This window comes from Emys orbicularis, chromosome 1 (assembly GCF_028017835.1).
Source record: "Emys orbicularis isolate rEmyOrb1 chromosome 1, rEmyOrb1.hap1, whole genome shotgun sequence".
Lineage (NCBI taxonomy): Eukaryota > Metazoa > Chordata > Testudines > Emydidae > Emys > Emys orbicularis.
Window position 1 is genome coordinate 286,810,076 of NC_088683.1, and position 24,733 is coordinate 286,834,808.

The following is a 24,733-nucleotide window of genomic DNA, read 5'->3' on the forward strand; positions in this document are numbered from 1 at the left end:
AATATATTATAATAATTTCCTATTTCAACATGTGTCTGCAAAAACGTTTCCATTTAAGTAAACTGCATTTTCTAATGTAAAATTTTTGGTCAAAAACTTTTTTAACCAGCTCTACCTAAAATCAATCCTAACATTGCCTGGACACTTTAAGTAGGTTAATATCTTGTATCATTGATTTGTTAAGGAAATGAGAGATGGGTTGGAAGTATAAAGCTGTTCCCACTACAGTACCACTGTGACTTCCTGTAGAGCCCAATCTCATTCTCTTAGTGCATAGTATTGCATGTGTCTCATTACTTGAAATTCCAATAGCTGCACATTAAACAGTTCTATCTTCAAACATCATTTAGCAAAAGATAAAGACAAAGGGCTTTGCAAGATTTCCCCTTGTCTTTTGTCAGCTGTGGGATTCACTTTGAGATTACCAAGATCTTGTCTTCTTTAAGGATCAAACAAAATTACCATGAGGGAGTCAGAGGGCATTCAATATCAATGGTCTAACATTACGTACGAGCTATTAATAAATATGTAATCTACATATTCTTCTAGAATTACTGATACATTTAAATTTGTTATGTTTGTAATTCTGATATATTTATGGCAACTAACACAGTGTTGCCAACTCTCACTATGTGATCACAAGTCTCATGACATTTAATGGTTTTCTTAAAGCTTCAGATCCTGGATTCATTTGATTATGTGAGAATCTCAGCTTTCATTAAAAGAAAAGTAAGTTTCTAGCCCCTGGTTGTAGAGAAATGCTTGAAAACATAAACCCTAAGGCTCAAAAAAGAGAAGGCGGATTAAAAGAATAAAAAATATATTATTTTTAAGCCAATCTCATGATGATGCTCTCCCGCCCACATAGCTACCACTGCTCGTTTGGGACGGTTTAATTATGCTGATAGCTGTGCTGCTGTAAGTCTCTAGTGTACACATAGCCCTAGTTGTTTCTAACTCACTTAGGGCCTTATCCAAAGCCTATTGAAGTCAATGGGAGTCAGGCACCTGTTACATCTTGTCTTAATTAAACCCTGACCCTGGAATTGAAGACATGTCAAGTGTCACAGATTTCATGTGACACTAATGTATGTAGGCAGACCTTCACGCATTCCTGCATCCCAGAATGAATGTTACACATTCACCTGGGCTCTAGAAAGCAGGAGGACTTGGACTGCTGCCACCACAAGGGCTGCTGTGGTGCCTGATGAAGCATGCAGATGGCCTCTCTGCCTTCCCCTTTGGTTGCTTTCAAATTGCCCTGCAGTTTCTCAGACATGAAGAGCAACAGAAAGGGGAAGAGGTAGCATTGGTGACATGACATGAGTGCCCCACAGGCAGGAAAGGTGAGGGGCTTCTGGGGATGTATGAAGTGACAGGAACCATGGGGGCAGTTGGGAAACAAGACAGGACCTATGGGAGGGTGGGAAGACAGGGGACAGGGTACTGGGGAGGACAAGGGAGACAAGGACTACAGGGGGACAGGAAGTAAAGGAGGAGCAGGAGCTGCTGAAGGGAGGAAGAGCGAATGGGGGAATAGAATGGGTGGACAGAATAGGGACGGGGGCCTGGAGGAGGAAAGCAACTAATAGTGCTAGTGCCACCAGGTTGCCAACTCATGATTCTATCTGCATCTCCTGATATTTAGTGTTTTTCTTAAAGGTGCAGCTCCTGGAGTCATGAGATTACATAAGACACTCAGTTTATCCCCACCATTGCTTTGTGACATAATCCCTAAAGACAGAGAATTGGATGGTTTTTTTTTTTTTTTTTTTTTAAGTATTCAAGAATATAGTGTGTGTGTGGGCGGGAGAGGGAATAGGACATATATGACTATTATTTTCCATATAGCAGTGATTCTTAAACTGTTCTCCAGGGGGAGCTTGCTGGTCACATGATTCCAACTCTCCTGCTTGTTTCAAAAGGCTAAGTAACATAAAAAGCCAGCTAAAGCAAGATTAAATAGTTTCTGACTGTTACTTTTCCATGTAATTACTTTAGTTGCCACACCAATGTTATTTGATCATCAGTAAGAGACAAGTTGGTCTGAGCAATCAGGAATGTTCCAAGAGACAGTTTCACTATTAAGATGAAGGATAAAGTTTTCAATAATGCCTAAGTAACTTAGGATCCTAAGTCCCATTGACTTTTAAAGAGACTTAGAGCTCGTCTACACAGTGCTGCAGTGTGCTCTACAGGGGGTATGAACTGCAGAGCGCTCTAACATGTTGCACTCTAACTGCCCCATGTAGACCCTGCTGGCACAAACTAAAAAGGTGCCTAGTTTGCGTTGATGTGATCCTATTAGGAGCCTAACTCACTTAGATGTTTTTGAAAATTGTACTCAAAGTCTGCAATATAAAAAATTTTGGGGACTCCTGCCTTATAAAAATTGTATCACAATTTACAAACAACTGTATGTTGGCCCTACCTTGTAGTTCTTTCTGTTGTAATTCTTCTTTCAGCAACAGATGTGCCAGGTTTTGGTGGAGATACCTGCCTATGAAAAATTAAATGCTATTAATATAGTTATATGTTTTATATAAATACATACAAGCAGCTGCTCCAAAGAAGTTCAATATAACACCCAAACTGCTACAGCTCTTCCTGTGTTAATATTAGAGTCAAATGTTACAAATAATCCAGTGTTTTCCTATCAAATATTGCGTAATTGGTAGGGAAGTTAAAAATATAAACAAAATAGATTGAAATATTAAATTAATACATATTCAAGAAACTTCTATCTAGGTACTTATAGAGCTCAAAACACTATATTGTCTGGGTATCATAATGCAGTATTTAAGAATAGCACAAAAGTAGAAATCAAAGTGGGCTTTGTTCTTGCTATTCTAAGGGCTGGCCACGTATAAACTGAGGGGGTTTTTTCTTGAAGTCACAGCTTTTCTATGTTTGAGTGTTTTTCCTAGTGGCTGGCATTTCTCTGTTAATGGGAAAGAAAGAAACTGCATTAAAAACACTTCAGATTTTCAACCCTGGTTTAGGTAAATTTCAATATGCATTTTAAAATTCTTTCCAGGTAAACATTGTTTGTTTTAGCTAACTTATACTTCCAGAGAGTGTCCAGAAATTTCAGCTAAAGATAAATTCCTTCAGATAATTTATCCTTTATTCTTCACCAATGCTCCCTTAGAAATCTTCACCTTAGTACACTCAGAGCAGACCACTCCCATAGAAGGTAGGTGAGATCAGGGTGAGAAGGAGGATGTTTGCGGGGAATGGCAGTCTGGGCTAAGAAAAGAAACAGATCACCGAAATGCCATTTCTCTGGTAGGGTGAGTTAATTATTTTCATCTGGAAATCATGACAATAAAATAAAATAAACTTACCGCAACTCTCAGACAACTTCCAATGTTTTAAATTAATCATAAATTTACTCCGCCGTTTATATTTTAAATAACTACCTCCTCAGCCAACTGCATTTTTTTCCTTATAAGCTATTCTCAATACACTGGGGAATAGAGTGTTGATTGGCTTGGGGAGGAGGGTGTAATTTCATTTCCTGTCTAAAGGGACATGAACAAAAAAAGAGATACTTCTCCTGTAATAAAATATGAGTTCTACACTATATGTACCCATCCTGTCAATTACTCTGATTTATAAAACAAAGTTGAAGAATCCTAATAAATTATATATGTTGTGATCTAACTTCTGATGTGACTGATCTGTTTGGCTATGCTTTTTGGTTCTCCTGGAACAAAGACTTCTTCCATAAAATGTAACCTGGATAATATATTAAATTTTACACAGGTAACACTTCCTTAATTCTCTCTCTCTCTTTCATGCTGCATCTGTTTGGCAAGATTAAAGTAAGTAATCAAGACTGGCATCTTGCAAATTCCTTCAGTTAGGGCAACTGGCTGTCTGAAGGGAGTGGTAATAGGATATAGATCCTTTAGGTCACTGGTTCAGATACCCCTCAGGTTAAGAACAACTACAGTTAAGATTTTATGGTTATTTATAAAGACACATAACATAATGACTTCAATGGGATTACCTGCAGGACTAGTTGGATGAATCAGCATTTGCAAGACCCAGACTGTCTGCAATGAGCTTTTTCTTAAAAACTCCTACAGTTGCCTGATGAAGCTAGCTACACCTACGGTAGCAACAATGTACTGTAAAGCATTTGCCAGTGTTCATGCCACCATCTGATCTAATCTCTCTCAGAACAAGTCTGGCAGCCTTTTACTGTAGTGCTTTCACCATTTCTACCACCAGTGTAGCTCCACCCGTGGCATGTAACAGTGAGAGACTGAGAAAAACCTCAGTGTAAACACTGCTTAAATTAAGATGTAACTTGCTGAGTGATGATTGCAAGTGCTGAGGCATTCCCTCCCTGAAGTTCCCAGCCAGCTCGGCTCTTCTTCTGAGCTGTCTCTACTCTAGGACTCCAGACATTCTCATTCTCACTCAGGACTCTGAACTTTCTTTCCTTTGGGCTCTCTCCCATTAATAACTCCCAATGGCAGATCACCATACTAGGGCACCCCTGGACTGGAACATTTAGTAAGTCAGTTACCCTGTTACACTCCCAAAGAGAACAGGAGTGTCTGTGGCCAGAGCTCCCAAACCCCTCTGTATCAGTTCATGGGGGACAACTACTGCACCTGTAGAAGTCTGGCAGAACCCATCCAGCTGGTGTGTGCAGCTGCATAGTTCCCAAAGGAATTCTCACGGAGTTACCCAGAATGCCACCATGGATTCTCATTGCTGCACAGCCCTTTTACACAACACCTGCAAATAGGCTGCGACTTTAAATATTACATTACCTTTTTTTTACCACTTCCACAGTGGTAAAGCTCTGCTTGTGTTAGCACATCCTTCAATACAAAGGTGAAAACTATTCTGGTCCAGCAAGCCAACAGCCACAATAATTTTAGAAGACTTGCTGTCATTAAGAGATAAGCCCCTCAGGTCTTAAGTCAGTCACTATGCAACCAAGAAAAGGTTGACAAAACCCTTGAATACACTGACACTTCAATACTGAAGTTGAGCTAAAGCCTCAAAAGACATCTCTGTCCTAATAACATCAGCATTGTAAAGGGCAGTTTCAGGTCACAAAAACAACTACAAATTGCCAGCTGGAACATCCAAATTCTGGATCAAAAGGAACCGCACCCTGAAACATAGTAAGTAATTCAGGATTTGCATTGTACAAAGATTGACATAACAGGCCTTTCTGAGCATTGATTGACTGTCCAGGACCCCTTCAACACTCCTGTAACAGACTTTGTGGTCTGTAAATGAGAAAGAAAAAGTAAGTCGAGAAAGGAATGGCGTTTATTCTGAATTGGGGTGCGTTTTCGTTCCTGTTGCAATCCAGACTAATCAATGCCAGGTTTCTTTCAAAGGAGCCCTCATTTAAGCCTTGCACCAACAGAAGCCAAGGATGACGAAATTGAAGAGGTCTGCAGCCAACCGTGAAAACCCATTTATACAGTGCCAAAACACAATGTGCTGCATAGCACAGAGAATTTCAGAGCTAAATGCAGAGGCAAAGTTGTTTAGAATGTTTTGAGGGGATGTGGACTGGGAAAGATCACTGAAGAAAGGACAGCAATTCATTCAGTTCTGCTTTGAGGATAAGTATGATCTTGTAAACACTACAAGAAATAATGCATTTGGATCTCTTCACATCAGCTCTGCAATGGCAAATCATTTATATCATTGAACAGAAGAGATGTAAACCAGCACTGCTAACTTTAAAACTCTATTGGGTGCCATGTATACTAGAAATGAGGTTCAGAATCTCTCACTCAGCCTCTTAAGACACAGAACTCCAATCCTGTTCTTAAGAAAGAAAGAAAGAAAGAAAGAAAGAAAGAAAGAAAGAAAGAAAGAAAGAAAGAAAGAAAATACATCTGAAAACTCAGGCTATTGCTAGATTTTAAAAGAGCAAATATAAGGATTAAGCACCAAGAATAGCTTTCTGATGTCCAGATTAAAGGTTACAAGCAAAACAAAAGCACCTGGGGTTAGCATAGAGGAATCCACAAGCCATAAAGAAAAAAAATAGATAAACCTAATTGAATCTTCCTAGACATTTCCTGATCTACTTACATATCTGGGGTTTCAAATGAGTAGTTTCTAGGTATGATACTGATGGTTTTTCATACCTGGCTCAAGCTCTTTACAACATAACTGCTGCCCTGTCCCCCTCTCACCGGGAGAACAATCACAGACAAAGGGGACGATTTTTCTCAATTTTAAAAGGTTCTAGCCTTCCCATTGGCTCTTTTGGTCAGGTGCCCGCTCACTTCCTTTTACCTATGCATAGTAGTAAGACTTTTAACCCAGGTAAAGCAAGTAGAGAACAACTACTAAGAGGGATTTTATAGCTAACTGGCTGGCTGGGTGTCCATAAAAGGGAGCTATCTCCCCCCACCCTTCATTTATCACACATTTCATATTAAATGAGATGACTATGGAAATGAGGGACCACTAGCTAGACAGAATCAAACCCCATGATTTCTGAAATCGTGGCATTACATTTCCTTTTGAAAAGCAGTGGTTAGGGCAGCTTGAATAATGAAAAATGATGAAAACACCTGCATAAAATAGGCAATGGAAAGCTGGAGCTTGTGGTCTTGTCCCCCACCCCCATCTCCCTCCAAGACGAAAGTTACTTAGGAAGACTACTCTGTGAAGACTTGCTCTCAAAGTATCCACCTTCGTCCACATACACACCACTGAAACTTCTTACTCAACCCGCGTTTACTACACAGCCTGCAAAAAAGACAGGTTTAATAACCTCTGCAGTGTTTACTGTACTCCTACAGTCTGACAGTCATTAAAGTTCAAGGCAGCAGCAGCCAGCATGACAAGAGGCAATTTGGCATCTGAGTAAGATCTCTATCCAAGTTTTATAAGGCCCTCATGACCATAGTGTCTGAGCACCTTCTCAAATACTCCAAAACAACTTGTGAATTTTAGAACTGATTAATAATTGAAGCTATTCTGTTATTGATTCATTATATTCTATTTAAACTCTTTGTGGCAATCCCTTCATTTATTATTTTTAACACACTGGCACCAATTCGTCCCTGGTGTAATTCAGATTAAGTCAGTGGAGTTGCATTAGGGTTGTATCTGGCCCAGTGTATCCAATACTGATAGATGCTTTTAGATAGGTTTCACTATGGGTGGACTTTATGCATAGTCTTTACCTAACCTAAGACACATAAGTTGCTTGCCTACTGAAGGACATCATTAATAGATGGTTGAATAAAATTATACTGGGAACCTTGAGGATGATTTAAAATAGACAAACTGTATCGCCTGTTGAACATACTGCTTCATGCAGGTTTTGAAGTATTTGCAACTAACAGAAGAGTAACTTGTGACAGGTGCTGCAATTACCTAATATAATAAAGTTATTGCTCAAGGCAAAGGGCAAAATAATCCTCTTGGCACATCACTGAAAGGGGAACATCACACAACCAACAGGCAGAGGATAGTGATAACACAGCATGAAGAAGATCCATCACACAGATCTGAAGGAAAAAGTATGTCTATACATATTTCCTGTATTATTTATATACCATCATATGGGTATAAGATGGTAAGGCCCCTGCCCTGAGGAGCCCACTATCTAAATTATACATAATACACACAAATAAGTTTTAGACACAATGAGGGAAAATAAAGCCCCAGGAAGAGATGCAACATAAAAGATTAGATGACTAGAAGGGTTAGTTTTCAGTTTTAATTTTTTCAGTGTTAAAATATATATAATTTTAAAAGGATATATCTAAATTGAAATTACTTACTTTAGTCATGTCAAGCACATGCTGAATGAATGTGAGAGTTAAGGAAACGTTACTAACGTAATAAATAAATATATCTTCCACGTTATAGTTTGAGGTAGAAGTGCTGCAGTAGTAGAACCATAAAGTATAGCTGAATGGATTAGACATTTACAAAGCAAATCAGAACATTCTTATATCCTCAACTGTAATTATCAACAGCCTATGTTAATTAACCTACTTGGATGTTTATAAGTTAGAGTAGTAACTGAGGCCTGGTCTACACTAACCCCCAAATTCGAACTAAGGTACGCAACTTCAGCTACGTGAATAACGTAGCTGAAGTCGACATACCTTAGTTCGAACTTACCGCGGTTCAGATGTGGTCCACACGCGGCAGGCAGGCTCCCCGTCGACTCCGCGGTACTCCTCTCGCCGAGCTGGAGTACCGCAGTCGACGGCGAGCGCTTCCGGGATCGATTTATCGCGTCCAGACCAGACGCGATAAATCGAACCCGGAACTTCGATTGCCAGCCGTCGAACTACCGCGGTAGTGTAGACCTGGCCTGAGAGGGAATGTCAATCATATAGACTTTATATAGTATAGATAGTGCCCTATATAATTGATATTCCCTGTCAGTTACTATTCTAACTTAAAAATATCCAACTCGGTTAATAGTATAGATTTGTTTTCCATTAGGGATATAAGCAGGGGGAGACAGAATATGATTAGCAGTCGAAGGCGAGGCAATGAAAAATAGTAAGATTCTTGAGGAGCAGGGGTGGAGGGGACTTGAAGAAGGAGAGTGTGGATGCTTGGCTGCTATATACAGGAATATAGGAATTGCCATTCTGGTCAGTGGTCCAGCCTGTCCACTGTCCTGTCTCGGACAGTGGCCTGTACCAGATGCTTCAGAGGAATGGACCCTGTAATTTATGAAGTGACCTGCTTATAGAGGAAATTTCCCTCTAACTTCAGGTAGTTAGTAGTTGGCTTATACAATGAAGCCTAAATGCTTATATCCCTTTAAACATGTTCTCATTAATCTTATGGTGATCTAATCATTTTGTGAATCCTACTAAGCTTCTGCCCTCAAAACTATCTTGTTGCAGAGAGCTACACAGGTTAATTGTGGATTGTAGTACTCAGGGCAGGTGTATATATTATATTTTAAGATAGAGAATAAATGAGCATAGGGTAAAGTTTTACATGAGTCACCTCTCAGAAGATGTCCCCACACCCACACCAGGTCAATCAGCACCCAAAGTACACCCACCCACTAAAGAAAACTTCATCCTCCCATCTCGCTCCCACTCTCTCCCCCCCTGGTAGTTCCAGGGAGGTTAATGCAGCCCCAGGGTTCTGTGTGTCCTTTGCAAGAAATAGAGGGGCCAAGATACACAGAAGCCCAGTGCGGGCCTCATTCCCAACTATACCAAAAAGTCATGTTTGGCACTTTGGCCCAGATCCACAAAGGGACTTAAGTCCCAGTTTTAGGCACCACTGTGATCCACAAAAGCCCCACTCAGTTGCTGCCTAACCTTGTAGATTCCTACATTTTTGCTGCAAAAGTTTCCGAAGCTTTGGCCTCTGGGCCTGGGCACTGTTGCCCCACTCCAGAGATCTGGATGCCAAAGCCCCAGTGCAATCCTCAAACTGGAGGGAGATAGGTGGAGGAGTGCCACTCAGTGCATGCTTACTAGATCAGGATCCATTCAAAATTGTCCTCCTGCTCCAAGTGAGAGTATACCTTTTAGCATAGTGGTTAGTGCACTCATATGGAATGTGGGAGACCCAGGTTCAATTCTCCTCTCTGTCTGACAGGGAGAAATTATTCGAATAGGGGTCTCCCACGTCTCAGGAGAGTGCCCTAACCACTGAGCTATGCTGAAGGAGGAGGATGGGTGTCTCTCTGTCTCTCCTGTTGACACTGTTTCACTTTGAACAACTGCTTCAAACAGTCACTGAACCAGAGAGAGAGAATGACTCTATAGCCTCGGAGCTCCAGATTCCAGTCCCCCTGCTCCAAAGACTTTTGCATGGCAAACTGCACTGTGGAGTTAACATTCTTTGCCGCAAAGAGAGAGAGCACCTTACAGCCATCTCAGCTAATCTCCCTCCAAACAATACTCCTGCTAGCACTGACAGCTTCCACAGGGAGCCAGTTACAGTTCTCCTCAAAAGGGGTGATTTATCACAACTTGGATCCTATGAGGATGGCAAAGAAAATCGGGGATTGATTTACCATAAAGTATAATCTGTAGTATCCAATAGCATACATGTCTGTTCCAGTTATATGTTTTTGCTAGCTAACACAGCCCTCTCAAAATGAAGAGGATTTGATAGCTATTGTGTGCTCATAAATATTAATAAGAATCCATATTTAACCCAATCACATAAGAATGAATAGAATGCTGAACTCTTGTACCCTACAGAAGACAGGGCAGATGCATTAAGTATCATATTCCGGTCATTTTAAATGGGGATTAATTCATTAATACTTTAACATCTCTCCAGAGAAAAAACAAAATCCAAGTAAATATGTATATTTAAAAATGCATTTAAATGTTACAGTTCTGAGTAAAAGTACATGACAATAAAGTATTTCATACTTAAACTAAAATATTACCTTAATTTTATTTTAGTGAATTTCAACATTACTAGAAAATAGATTTACTGTTAATTTTCCTGGGTGTGGAGTAAATATTTTTTTGCCAAAACTATAGCATTAATGTAGCATTTTTAACAGAAAATGGTGTTTCTGTTGAGCACTATTGGATACATACATTTAGCAGAATTTGTAGGTTCATAAAACTGTAGGATTGGTTACATCAAGGATAAAGGGATAAATTTAGCCCTCTGTTTTCCAGGCTACTTATAGTTTACATAGTGACACAAATAACTGCAGAGCAAGGTTACCATAGTAACATAGTAGATCAGTCAAATACTATTCCTACAGCTCTCCACCAATGGAACAACTGGAATATAAAGCTTGATATGTTAATGAGACCCACTAGGGGAGGATGGATATGAACTAAATGAAAATGGGGATTAAGGAAGACTTTAAGAAGCCTTTATAGTGGGGAATGGCTGTGACATCCCTAGTTAATGAACTGGTATATTTTATTCTGTAAAATCTCCAAGATTTGTGGATGGGAATGTTTCACTTAAGCACTGCTTTCTTCCTAGAGAATTACACTGCCAGACATCTTCAGGGTGTTTTCCTTGATTTTGAACTGTTCTAATGTACTGTGGAATTTATTGGAGAATACAAGGTAACATATGCTATGGCTCTAGATCTCCAAAAATTATACTTTGTTAATCAAATCAATTAAACTGAGCTAATTTAAACTGACTTAAAATCTGTAGCCTTTCCTATTCAAAATTCAAAATTGCAAATTGTGACCTACTATAATTCTCAGTGAATATCTAAAAGTATCTTTCTTGTAATGAATTCACAATTTTAACCATATAGCTGAATTGCATAGTCAGGGCATTATAGTACAGGCAAGGGCACAGAGTCAATGTTTGTGATGGTTATTACTGAATACACTGGAAAATGTACCATTTCCATTCTGACAAGCCTCCCAATTTGCCTGGATTTTAAATAATCAGCATTTTCACATTCTTCATTGACAACTTTTATAGTCGATTAATATTATCTATATGTATTTCAAAATACAGTACCACATACACTAACTCTTAAAACACATTTTAATATTTGTCACATTAAATTGTGTTTACATTTTTCTGTCTAACACTAACAATACTCTGCACTAATATGGCTCTTTTACCCACATAGCACTGTGCAGACATTAACTAAACCCTGCCTGTGAGTTGTGTTAAGCAGGTATAAACTACTATCATCCAGCCTCTTGCCCTTTAATATGCCCTTTTGTGGCCAAATCTTTGAAAAAAAGGCAGCCGTGCCCCAGTTTCCTTTTTGGTATCAGCTCCAAAACGTGGCCTGTAGTGCTCAGCCTCTTTTAACAGCTCCACCCTGTGGCTGGGTCATTTTGAGTCTCTCCCCTTTCAGGGCAGTAGGGGGTCTCACCTCAAGATCCTAAAGGTCCTGTGATGGGCCTCCAATCACCAGCCCTGACACCCAATATCCCTATTTCTCTTCTTCATCAGGGAGGAACAAAGAAAGTTAAAACAGGAACAAATATAAAGTCCAGTAGTCTTAAATTAGGGTTGCCAGCCTGAATCTGGAGCTTCAGCAGTCCCTTCCTCCTTCCCTCCAGGAGCCTGTAGGAGGACCCAAGCTCACCTCTCCTCTGGGTCCCAGCATTAGGCAGGGAAGGACTGTTTGTTTAGGTCCCCTGCTGCCGCCCTGGACTGCTTATTACATACAGCCTTTGCAGTCATTTTCCTTATGGACCCTTTCCTGGATCCTTCTGCCTGAAAGTTGCTCTCTCTAGGTAGCTTTCCCCCATCTGATGTTGTAGAACTGGGATCGGCAACCTCTGGCATGCAGCTCGTCAGGGAAATCCGCTGGCAGGCCAGGACAGTTTGTTTACCTGCAGCGTCCACAGGTTCGTATCAGCTTTTGATACGGTCTCCCACAGTATTCTTGCCAGCAAGTTAAAGAAGTATGGGCTGGATGAATGGACTATAAGGTGGATAGAAAGCTGGCTAGATCATCGGGCTCAACGGGTAGTGATCAATGGCTCCATGTCTAGTTGGCAGCCGGTATCAAGCGGAGTGCCCCAAAGGTTGGTCGTGGGGGCCAGTTTTGTTCAATATCTTCATTAATGATCTGGAGGATGGCATGGACTGCACTCTCAGCAAGTTTGCAGATGACACTAAACTGGGAGGAGTGATAGATACGCTGGAGGGTAGGACTAGGATACAGAGGGACCTAGACAAATTAGAGGATTGGGCCAAAAGAAACCTGATGAGGTTCAACAAGGACAAGTGCAGAGTCCTGCACTTAGGACGGAAGAATCCCATTCACTGTTACAGACTAGGGACCGAATGGCTAAGAAGCAGTTCTGCAGAAAAGGACCTAGGCGTTACAGTGGACGAGAAGCTGGATATGAGTCAACAGTGTGCCCTTGTTGCCAAGAAGGCTAATGGCATTTTGGGCTGTATAAGTAGGGGCATTGCCAGCAGATCGAGGGAAGTGATCATTCCCCTCTATTGGACATTGGTGAGGCCTCATCTGGAGTACTGTGTCCAGTTTTGGGCCCCACACTACAAGAAGGATGTGGAAAAATTGGAAAGAGTCCAGCGGAGGGCAACAAAAATGGCAATGCCCCTCTGCTATGTACATTGGCCAAACTGGACAGTCACTACGCAAGAGGTTAAATGGACACAAGTCAGATATCAGGAATGGCAATATACAAAAACCTGTAGGAGAACACTTCAACCTCCCTGGACACACAATAGCAGATGTAAAGGTAGCCATCTTACAGCAAAAAAACTTCAGGACCAGACTCCAAAGAGAAACTGCTGAGCTCCAGTTCATTTGCAAATTTGACACCATCAGATCAGGATTAAACAAAGACTGTGAATGGCTATCCAACTACAGAAGCAGTTTCTCCTCCCTTGGTGTTCACACCTCAACTGCTAGCAGAGCACCTCACCCTCCCTGACTGAACTAACCTCGTTATCTCCATACTGATTTATACCTGCCTCTGGAGATTTCCATTACTTGCATCTGAAGAAGTGAGGTTCTTACCCACGAAAGCTTATGCTCCCAATACTTCTGTTAGTCTTAAAGGTGCCACCGGACCCTCTGTTGCTTTTTAAAAATGGTTAGGGGGCTGGAGCACATGACTTATGAGGAGAGGCTGAGGGAACTGGGATTGTTTAGTCTGCAGAAGAGAAGAATGAGGGGAGATTTGATAGCTGCTTTCAACTACCTGAAAGGGGGTTCCAAAGAGGATGGATCTAGACTGTTCTCAGTAGTACCAGATCACAGAAAAAGGAGTAATGGTCTCAAGTTGCAGTTGGGGAGGTTTAGGTTGGATATTAGGAAAAACTTTTTCACTAGGAGGGTGGTGAAGCACTGGAATGGGTTATCTAGGGAGGTGGTGGAATCTCCTTCCTTAGGGGTTTTTAAGGTCAGGCTTGACAAAGCCCTGGCTGGGATGATTTAGTTGGGAATTGGTCCTGCTTTGAGCAGGGGGTTGGACTAGATGACCTCCTGAGGTCCCTTTCAACCCTGATATTCTATGATTCTATGATTGCTCTCTTCATTAACCCTTTAGTGTCTGCTGCTGCCTGTGTGAGGTCTTTACTTCCCACCACACTATTCCCATTTGATAGCTGTGGAAATTGAAGCACAAAAGGTGTAATGACTTCAAGATAATGCAGCAAATCACTGACAGAACCAGGATTAGCACTCATGGAGTTCCTGGCTTCTAGTCCTAAACTTGGTCCATACTGCTTCCCCTCATCCACAGAAGCCACGTAACCCATCAAATATTGAGGTCTAATAAATCTATTACAGTATATTTCTCTTTCCCATTCCATACCAATCATTCTGATTATGTCTATTTGTAATACCTTGTTCTGGTTTTATTGTCTACAGCAGTTTTTGAGCTCTCAGGTGTAGTTTGTTCTGATGAATAGACAGTCCTGCAATACAATGTTAAATATATATTTAATTCATGAGTAACATGCCTGAGTTATATAAATCTCATTCCATATGCATAAGTTATAATAGTACCCATCATTGTATCTCTTAGGTTTATAATACAGTAATGAGTTAGGGCAGTGGTTCTCAAACTTTTGTACTGGTGTCCCCTTTCACATACCAAGCCTCTGAGTGCGACCCCCCTTATAAATGAAAAACACTTTTTAATATATTTAACACCATTATAAATGCTGGAGGCAAAGCGGGGTTTGGGGTGGAGGCTGACAGTTCGCGACCCCCCCATGTAATAACCTCGTGACCCCCTCAGGGGTCCCGTCCCCCAGTTTGAGAACCCCTGAGTTAGGGGTTTTTTTTGAGAAAGGACAAGTACTTTCCACAGATTTTTTTAAATTACATATATACCCACTGATACAACACTTCTTTGCACATCAGTGCTGTGACCCATTCAGCTTTGTGAAAAACTGGTGTTTCTGGATTGGTTGTTTTAACATTATGGATTCAGTAATAAATTGTGGGGTTTTTTGAGATTTGAAAGTGCTTGTAGTAAAAAAAATCCCTGCAGATCTGATATGAACTTTTGCATATGAAGAATAATGTGAGCAGAGTACTGGTCAATTTTTCTTAATTTTTAAGATTATACAGTATTTCTCTCACCAAAATAATAATTGCAACACCTTTAGCAGACTAAGGCCTTGATACTGCAAACACTTATGCCCTTGAATAACTTTCCCATGAGTCAGTATGGCTACTTGTGGAAGTTAAGCATGTGCAAAAGTGTTAGTAGGATCAAGAACTAGCTAGACATTTTATTGTGCATCAATGAATAGATGTAATATGAATGTCATAAAGCTCTGAGACCAATGACTCTCAAAGTGCTCTGTGGAACATTTGCAATTAGTCCAAAGAGAGCAGGCTGTATATGGTCCTGGTTCTCTCTCCTTATATCTAGGTGCTAAATCACATTAAAAGACAGCTAAAATACTTTAAATACATTCATAATATGAGTTATTATTAATAATAATTAATATTATTATTAATATGTGGGGTTGTCTCTACAGGGATGTTATAAGATTATGAATGGGAGGGAAGGTGGGCTATGGGATTGGGAATCGGAGTGTATGTGGTCCAACAGACAATATCTCTATTAAAATGGGATCTACACTATGACAGAGTTTGAGAACTGCTGTAGTAGATAGACCCAATCCATGAAATTAAGTCCAAGTCAGTTAAGCGTTCTCTATGTGTGAATATTTTACTTATTTAACTAATAGGTTTAGAAACTGATTTAGTTAAACTGGCACAACTCCACTGTGTGGGCACTCTTAAATTGGTTTAAGAGGGCCTTATATCGATTTAGCTTAAGTCAAGACTTTACCTTAAATAAGACTTTAATTTACTATTTCCCCTCCCATTATTTTATTCTTTCCCTCATTTACTCTTCTTCCATTTATTGATTGCCTCCAAAGAGTCAGTTCAATATTGAGGGACATTAGTAGTGTCAATAACGACAACTGTGGAATTAAAATCAGGGAACAGTTTGGAGGGCGTGGGGGAGAGTGGTTGTTTGTATTTTAAATGCTGAGCTATGTACATTGAAATGCTCTAAACTATTTGAAGGATAAGGATATTTATACTGTGTGGGATGTCCTCTTTGCTTGCTCCTGTGTGATCAGGAAAATCTCAGTTAAATCATATATTCATTCTGTTATAAGCAAGTACACAACAATATGCACAGAACTGTGCTGTATTTCCAAGCTTAAGAGCTTTACAAGTAATATTTAAAATAAAACAAACTTACATCTTTGGCCCTTCTGAATTGTCTGAAGAAGCAATTCTGTAGAAAGAGAACCATAAGCACTTCAGATGTGAAGTAACAAACACTAGTATTGGAGCACCTCACAAGTATTTAAAAATCTAACAACAGTCTATCTTACTTTTCCTTCCTTATAAGACAACAATGTTTTCTTAGTGTATGAATAATGCATAAATCAATATAGATAACATACTGAAAATAAAATAATAAGACATTTCTATCATATTTTTACATATTGTTTTTACTTTAGACAATCATGCGTCAATTAACTATTCTCCAAAGTACATACTCAGATCCATGTGTCTTTGGTTTCAGCACTCAGTTGGCAGCCAAAAGCTCAATTATAGTGGAACTGATAAGATACTTAACATGGATTGCACGTTCCTTTTAAGTGTCCAGTAATTAGTGCTTAAGTAACATGGAATTGAAATGGGACACGATAGAAATTCATGTCATGCTTGGACATAGTGAGTTCAGAAAAATTCAGAGCAGTTCTTTGGCTCATAAAACTACCTGAAAACTAGTGACAGCTCTCTTTGAAGCCAGACCATATTTGGGTTACACCCTTCCTGAAGATAACAGGACAATCTTGTGTCTCACTGCTTTCAGCTCCAAAGGAATGATTCATCTCTACACTCTAGCTTTCTCTTAATAGCAATAATAAAAAAAATAATTTTAAAAATCTGATGTCTAGCAAATTACCCTTTGCTACCACCAGCAATGGACCACTTGCTTATTATCTGAATTCCTTCCAAGAAATCATAGTTATAAGTATGGCAAAGACAGATAGGGTCTTTTTCCTAGAATTGAGCAGTGCACGGCTAGTGGTGCTCTGACTCCCCACTCTTGGCCATGTAATGGTAGTCCTGCTTACGTAGTTTCCACATCTCTCTATTTGCTTCTGATTTTAATCTTGTTGCAACTCTGCTCAACACGCCACATCATGGTCTTCCTGAAACATGCTTCAAGCGAAGTGGGAAGCTCTCCTTTGATTGGTGCCTATTATTAGCTATAATAATACTGAGCACTGAAAAATAGCATGTACATCTTCAAAGCACTTTACAAATATGAATAATTAATCACTTCACTCCCATCTTTGATGGCCAAGTGCAGGGTGGCAACACCAATCAGAGGTAAGGTGACCATATTTCACAAAGGGAAATCAGAACACTGTACGGGGCTGGCCTGAGCCACTCATCTGAGCCCTGTCTCCCCTCCCCTCCGCCACACGTGGAGCTGGCCTTTTCCCTCCCACCGCCGCACGTGGGGCTGGCCCCAGCCTTGCCTTCCCTCACCCCCCATGCAAGCTCTCTTCCGAGCCCAGCCTGCTCCCCATGTGGGGCTGGTGTCACTCGTCGTCCGAGCACTGCTGGCCATCCCCCACCCTGTGCAGGGCTGGCATTGCCTGAGCCTGGCCTGCCCCCCTGCTTGGCTGGTGTTGCTGCTCGCCCAAACCCTGTCTCCCCACAGATTGATGGAGCCCTTTCTCCCCACCCCCCACCCAAAGAGCTGGCATTACCATTCCCCCCCACCCTGTATGTTCCTCTGCGCCCCCCTAGGGGTGCGTGCCCCACTTTTTTTGGCAAAAGTGGGCATTTGTCCTGTTTGTTCTTGCCAACTTATGATTAATTGGCAAGAGCAAACGGGACAAATGCCCACTTTTGCCAAAAAAGTTCGGACAGCCAGGACAGGTCTTAATAAAGGGACAGTCCCGGCCAAAATGGGACATATGGTCACTATAATTATAATCAGAGGTGCTCCATGAATGAATTGTGTCATGAAAGTCTCATGAGGACAATGCCTGCCTTGTGGGGCAATTGTGTGTGTACGGAGTATGCATTGCGGGAGAAGAGCAGTAATGAAGGCAGGGGAATATACTAGCAGAGGGAAGGCCAGCATAAGGGGGAAGAGGAGAGGAGGCCAAGGAATAGAATCGTATCAATTTTGTCCAAAACAGGGGGTACGTCTATACTTACCTCCGGGTCCGGCGGTAAGCAATCGATCTTCTGGGATTGATTTATCGCGTCTTGTCTAGACGTGATAAATCGATCCCGGATCGATCCCGGAAGTGCTCGCCGTCGACGCCAGTACTCCTGCTCCGCGAGAGGAGTACGCGGAGTTGACGGGGGAGCCTGCCTCCCGCTTCTGGACCCGCAGTAAGTTCGAACTAAGGTACTTCGACTTCAGCTACGTTATTAACGTAGCTGAAGTTGCGTATCTTAGTTTGAAGTGGGGGGTTAGTGTGGACCAGGCCAGGTAAAACTCTCTACTCCTCCCTTGTGCAATACTTGGTGGTTGTCTGCTGGGAAGACATTAACAGTCATTCTGCAGTTCTGTTACTTGGGATGCTTCCACAATTGCCATGACACTAGTGAGATATTGAAATTAATCCAAAATAAATGCATCATGATCAGCATCTGTAAAATAAATCCATCATTTTGATGAAAATGAGGGCAACAAGCAATGATGTAACAGAAACTAAACTTCAGCCTTAGGTGTCGTACTTCTATTGAGCAGTGATTTTGAATCTTGGGTTAAACAGATGGACGGTAGCGAACTAAGAAGGTTAAAGTAATTGCAAAGCTTACATATTTATTTGACTCAAAACAGTGCTTGCATAGCAGGTTGGATAAAACCATAAAAGAAATATTATATGCCATGTGTATACAGTAGAAATATCTCTGCCATCTTTAAAAATTAAAATATGTTATGGTAAAACAACAAAAAAGAGTTGGAGTAATAAGAAGTGTCATAGTTCAACTCCTCTTTTTACCCTTAGGCATAGCTGCAGTCATCTAAAATTATATAGTGGGCTAGATTATATGAAAATGACAGTGGCAGAAGATTAAAGCAGCATAAAAACCCATATAGACAAAGATAGAAATTTCCTTATAAAATGCCATAAGCTGTTTGTTGGGGGTGGGGGGAGTGTTAGGGTTATGCAGTGTGTATTTGTGTGTTTGGTGGTGGTTGTTTTTTGTTGTTGTTGTCGTTGTTTTCCTTTCTTGTTTGCAACTTTCTATGGGCACAATCATGCCATCTCCACTGTAAAAGGAGGGAAAAGGAAGTGGGGAGCCTTTCCTCCCACAAAGCAAATAGCAGGGCATGATTACTACATTGCACACAGGTGTGGACTGCTGTGAGATCAAAACAGCTAATGCTCATGTCTATACATCATATCCCCAAGAGGACTTAATCTGCTGCATAGAGGACAGAACTCTTCCCCCTATGTTGGCTGGTGCATGTCCTCTCTCAACAGCAAGCACTAGATGGCAGATGGCAGCACACAGGTTGCTTCCACTCAGAGAAGTAGCAAGCTGCAGCCCTCTGTTGGAATCCTGCCCTGTCAGGATAACTGTAACAGACAACACTCCAGATTCCATTTCTGCTCCCCCCCACCATAGTTACACGAGCCAGGGTATGAGTTAGTCATAAATCTTAAATACATACCCTACATCACAGCAAGAAAACAGTTCTGTATAGAAGGGTATGACATTGGCTGTAATGTAATTTCCAGAATAGCCCTAAAAGTCTTGTGCATATAGACCAGGGGTGGGCAAACTACGGCCCGCGGGCCGGATCCGGCCTCTCAGGGTTTTGGATCCAGCCCGCAGCGGCGCTGGCACCACGTCCCTGCAGCCCCCAGGCAGGGGGGCAGAGGGCTCCATGCATTGCCCCTGCGTGCAGGCACCGCCCCCCGCAGCTCCCATTGGCCGGGAACGGGGAACTGTGGCCAATGGGAGCTTTGGGGGAGATACCTGGAGGCGTGGCAAGGGCAGCGCACGCGGAGCCCTCCGCCCCTCCCCCCCAGGGGCCGCAGCGCTTCCTGGAGCGGCGGGGGGCCGGGGCTGGGGCCAGGGTAGGCATGCAGGGAGCCTGCCCTGGCCCCGGTGCACGCCGCTGCCACCCCAGAGCCACTTGAGGTAAGCGGCACCGGGCTGGAGCCCGAACCCCTCCTGCACCCCGCCCCCCAACTCCCTGCCCTAAGCCCTCTTCCTGCACCTCGTACCCCTCCTGCACCCCAACTCCCTGTCCTACATCCCATACCCCTCCTGCACCCCAATCCCCTGCCCTGAGCTCCCTGCTGCACCCTGCACCCCTGTGCACCCCAACCCCCTGCCCTGAGCCCCCTGCCGCACCCTGCACCCGTCCTGCACCTCAACCCCCTGCCCTGAGCTCCCTGGTGCACCTTGCATCCCTCCTGCATCCCAACCCCCTCCCGCAGTTCACAGCCCTCCCGCACCCAACCCCCTTCCCTGAGCCCCCTCATACACCCCGCACCCCTCCTCTGCCCCAACCCCCTTCCCTGAGCCCCCTCATACACCACGCACCCCTCCTCTGCCCCAATCCCTTGCCCTGCGCCCCTTCCGGCACACTGCACCCCCTCCCACACCCCGCACTCTCTCTCGCACCCCAACCCCCTGCCCCAGCCCTGCATACAATTTCCCCACCCAGATGTGGCCCTCGGCCCAAAAAGTTTGCCCACCCCTGATATAGACAGTTACTGAAGCTACGTTAATTGCATCCATGCTGAATTCTAACTTCCTGCAACTGCTGACTCTATGGACAGGAATACGGTGGTTGAGGTAATATCTTTTATTGAATCAACTTCTGTTGGTGAAAGAAGTTTTTGAGCTCCACAGAACTCCTTGTCTCTTTCAACAACTCTCTGGATACGCACATAGTAAAGAAAATGCAAGGGGGGGGAAGAAAAAGAGCACAAGCGTTCAGGAAAATGCCAGACTACAAATTGCTTTTGAAATCAAAAGCACAAGGAAGCAGATGTATTGCATCTACATATCCATTTGGAAGTTTATCCATTGGCAAAAGAGAATACTCAGGATTATCACAGAGTTGCTATTCTGTAGTGAGCTAAGTGGCTAGAAAGGAACTGTACTGCAGCACAGAAAAAAAAACACGTCTACAGCATGGTTCAGAATTAATCATAATATAAACACTGTGCTCATTCTTACCGTTTAGTATCAACTATAGTTGTGGTGGTTGTATCTGGTGGAGTTCTGGACTGCCTGTATTAAAACATGCAATGAAAAGTATCTGAGCATTTTTCTTTAAGAAGAAAATTCATTCTCTAATTTACCATTTAGAAATAGGTTTGAGAGGTGCAATAGAATATTGAGAATGGTGAAATTAGTGTGCGCCTTCAAAAAAGCTATACATTCATTTGTTATTACAGAAATATGCATAGCCCCTCCACAGTAAGATTGGAGAGAGCATTCCAATGAAGGGCCAGTTTTCAGACTTCCACCCCCACAACTCCCAACATCTTGGTAAAAACTAAACAAAAGCAGTTGAAATTTTCCATAAGAGAGTCAGTGGGTTGGTTTGTTTGTTTGCTTCTTTGTTTTAATAAATTTTGGGGTAAATCAGATATCCCATTTCAAGTTATGTAGGTATACATTTTTTGACTGGTTGAAGATTTATTCAGCCTTGAACATACAAAACTCCACGTTTTATATACATACTTTTCATGCATAATTTGTATGTGCAAAGTTTTTCTTTTTACTGAGAAAAGTGCACTATTTATCTATATGCAAGAATATATTTAAACAATTATAAGCAGTTCAACATCAGGCCCGTGTGTTCATATAAGCTTTTGTGTTTGCATACAACATAGCCAAGTTTGGGTGGATTTTCACAGGAAAAGGCTTATCCCTGACACAGGGCAACCCCCTACCAAATTTCCAAAGCAGGGATCAGCAACCTTTGGCACGCGGCCTGCCAGGGTAAGCACCCTGGCAGGCTGGGCTAGTTTGTTTACCTGCCGCGTCTGCAGGTTCAGCCGATCGCGGCTCCCACTGGCCGTGGTTCGCCGTCCCGGGCCAATGGGGGCTGCGGGAAGCGGCGCAGGCCGAGGGATGTGCTGGCTGCCGCTTCCCTCAGCCCCCATTGGCCCCAATCCTGCAAATATGTATGCACCTGCTTAAATTTATACACTGAGGTCAAGTCACATAATTTCACTTCCGTAAATACAATTTCACTTAGAAACACTGAGATCACAATGCAATTTTTCACTAGTATGAAAAATCCAGAATAAAGATAACACCCACATCTTGTGTGGGTATGTGACGGGTTGGATCACAGAAACCCCCTTAGGAGCTGCCACCTGATGTGCAAAGACTACCTCTGCTCCTGTTTTCCCTGCCAGCGCAGGACTCCAGCACCCTGTCTTGCTGAGCCAGACACTTCCGTTTGCTCCAATACAGACCCAGGGTCTGAATCACTTGTCCCAGTGCTGCAAGTTTACCCGAAAACAGCTCACAGAAGTGTGCTTGTTTTTAGCACTTAGATGCCCAACTCCCAATGGGGTCTAAACCCAGATAAATCCGTTTTACCCTGTATAAAGCTTATGGAGAGTAAACTCATAAATTGTTCGCCCTCTATAACACTGATAGAGAGATATGCACAGTTGTTTGCTCCCCCAGGTATTAATACATACTCTGAGTAAATTACTAAATAAAAAGTGATTTTATTAAATACAGGCAGTAGGATTTAAGTGGTTCCAAGTGGTAACAGGCAGAACAAAGTAAGTCAACAAGCAAAATAAAATAAAATGCGCAAATCTATGTCTAATCAAACTGAATACAGATAATCTCACCCTCAGAGATGCTTCAGTAAGTTTTTTTCTCAGGCTGGACACCTTCCAGGCCTGGGCACAATTCTTTCCCCTGGTACAGCTCTTGTTCCAGCTCAGGTGATAGCTAGGGGATTCTTCATGATGGCTCCTCTCCCCACCTCTGTTCTCTTCCACCCCTTTATATATCTTTTGCATAAGGCGGGAACCCTTTGTCCCTCTGGGTTTCCACCCCCCCCACACCCCACTGGAAAAGCACCAGGTTAAAGATGGATTCCAGTTCAGGTGACATGATCACATGTCACTGCAAGACTTCATTGCCCACTTGCCAGCACACACATATACAGGAAGACTAACAGGTAAACACAGCCATCTGCAGACAATGGTCCTTGTTAATGGGAGTCATCAAGATTCCAAACCATCATTAATGGCCCACACTTTACATAATTACAATAGGCCCTCAGAGTTATATTTCATATTTCTAGTTTTAGATACAAGAGCGGTACATTTATACAAATGGGATGACCACACTCAGTAGATTATAAGCTTTGTAATGATACCTTACAAGAGACCTTTTGCATGAAGCATATTCCAGTTACATTATATTCACTTATCATATTTTTATAAAACTATTCCAGTTACATTATATGCACTTCTTATTATGTTTTTATAAATCCATATAGACTGCACAACGTCACAGGGTATTTATACACATTTTCAATAATTCATCCATATTTAACATTGAGATGTGAGCAGTTTCATTATTCATCAGACAGAAAGCAGATGCAGCAGTAGCATTAAAAACTAAACATTCACTTCTTACATAACTGCAGCTAATTTTAGAACAAGTTTTTCTGAATTTCCTAAACACCTGCTACTGAGAACTGATTCAGTGGAAGTTAAGGGTCCTCAGTACCTTGCAGGATCAGGTATAATAATAATAAACACCTAAATGCTATTCTTAGTTCTTACCCTTTGTTTTCCACAGTAACTGTGGTGTTCTTATAACCGGAGACTGGTGGTGGCATCCAAGACTGCCTGTTAAGTATTAATGAATAATTCAATTATAGAGTATGAGCATGCAGTGTTTAGTGGATGAACAGCAATTTAATTCTATTTGTCTATACAATATTTTGAAAGGAGAATGTTAGAATCTCAGAGGTGATATAGAAAATGCTTATAACATTTCCTAAATTCTTCTTCTTCTTTTAAACTTATTTTCCAGTACCTTCATAGCTACCACCATCTTGAGACACCATTCTGTTCACTCTGTTAGAGCATTCTTATGGAAATTTAATGCAAGTGAACATAAAGTGAAATCTTTAATTACAATGGTGCCACCAATGTACAAAATACAGTCTTTGGTCCAAGTTCTTCTTTGCTGCAGCTCAAGTGAAGTAAGAATTTAGCCCCTTGTGCCAATAAAACAGGTCTCATGAGGGACAACCAGATGGGTCAAACACCCAAGCCCAGCTGACAGATCTGGAAAGCTTGATGTATTTACGTGGCCTCCATAACACATTCAGATTCTGCAGAATCTAAGTTTTCATTTTAACAAAAGTAAGTTTGTAGCCATCGTTGCTGTACAGAAAAACCTTCTAAATGTGAACCGAGTGTAATTAAGGCAGTGGTGTCTTCCCAAGTCTGCAGACAGCCTAAGGAAAATGACTGAGGGGAGTAAAGTGTCTGTCCTCCATTAATCTCATTAGGGATGTTAATTCTAATACAACAGCAATACTTTAATTTCAATGTCAACAATTTAATTGCTGATCATTTTAGTATATGGAATGGAGATGGAATTGGAGCAAAGCCAGAAGGGAGAGAATTTGGGAGCTGCTGCCAGGAAGGTAATGCACAAGAAAATGGGTATCCACCAGCAACCCATTTTTAGTTAATAATTCAGTTCTCTGCTAGGGGTGTCACCTGTGCAGGTTTTCCCAGAATCCCCCTTTTTTGA

General features: G+C 41.9%; 1 protein-coding gene across 1 annotated transcript in view; it reads right to left on the minus strand.

The window, feature by feature from the left end:
- Positions 1–24,733, minus strand: part of SCEL (sciellin) — a 54,642-nt gene that overhangs the window by 17,783 nt on the left and 12,126 nt on the right. Inside the window, exons 7-11 of the mRNA XM_065423757.1 lie at positions 23,749–23,814; positions 21,158–21,211; positions 16,170–16,205; positions 14,281–14,352; positions 2,432–2,500 (exon numbers count right to left, since the gene is read on the minus strand). Coding sequence (XP_065279829.1) covers positions 2,432–2,500; positions 14,281–14,352; positions 16,170–16,205; positions 21,158–21,211; positions 23,749–23,814 — 297 coding nt within the window. The remainder of the gene's footprint in view (positions 1–2,431; positions 2,501–14,280; positions 14,353–16,169; positions 16,206–21,157; positions 21,212–23,748; positions 23,815–24,733) is intronic.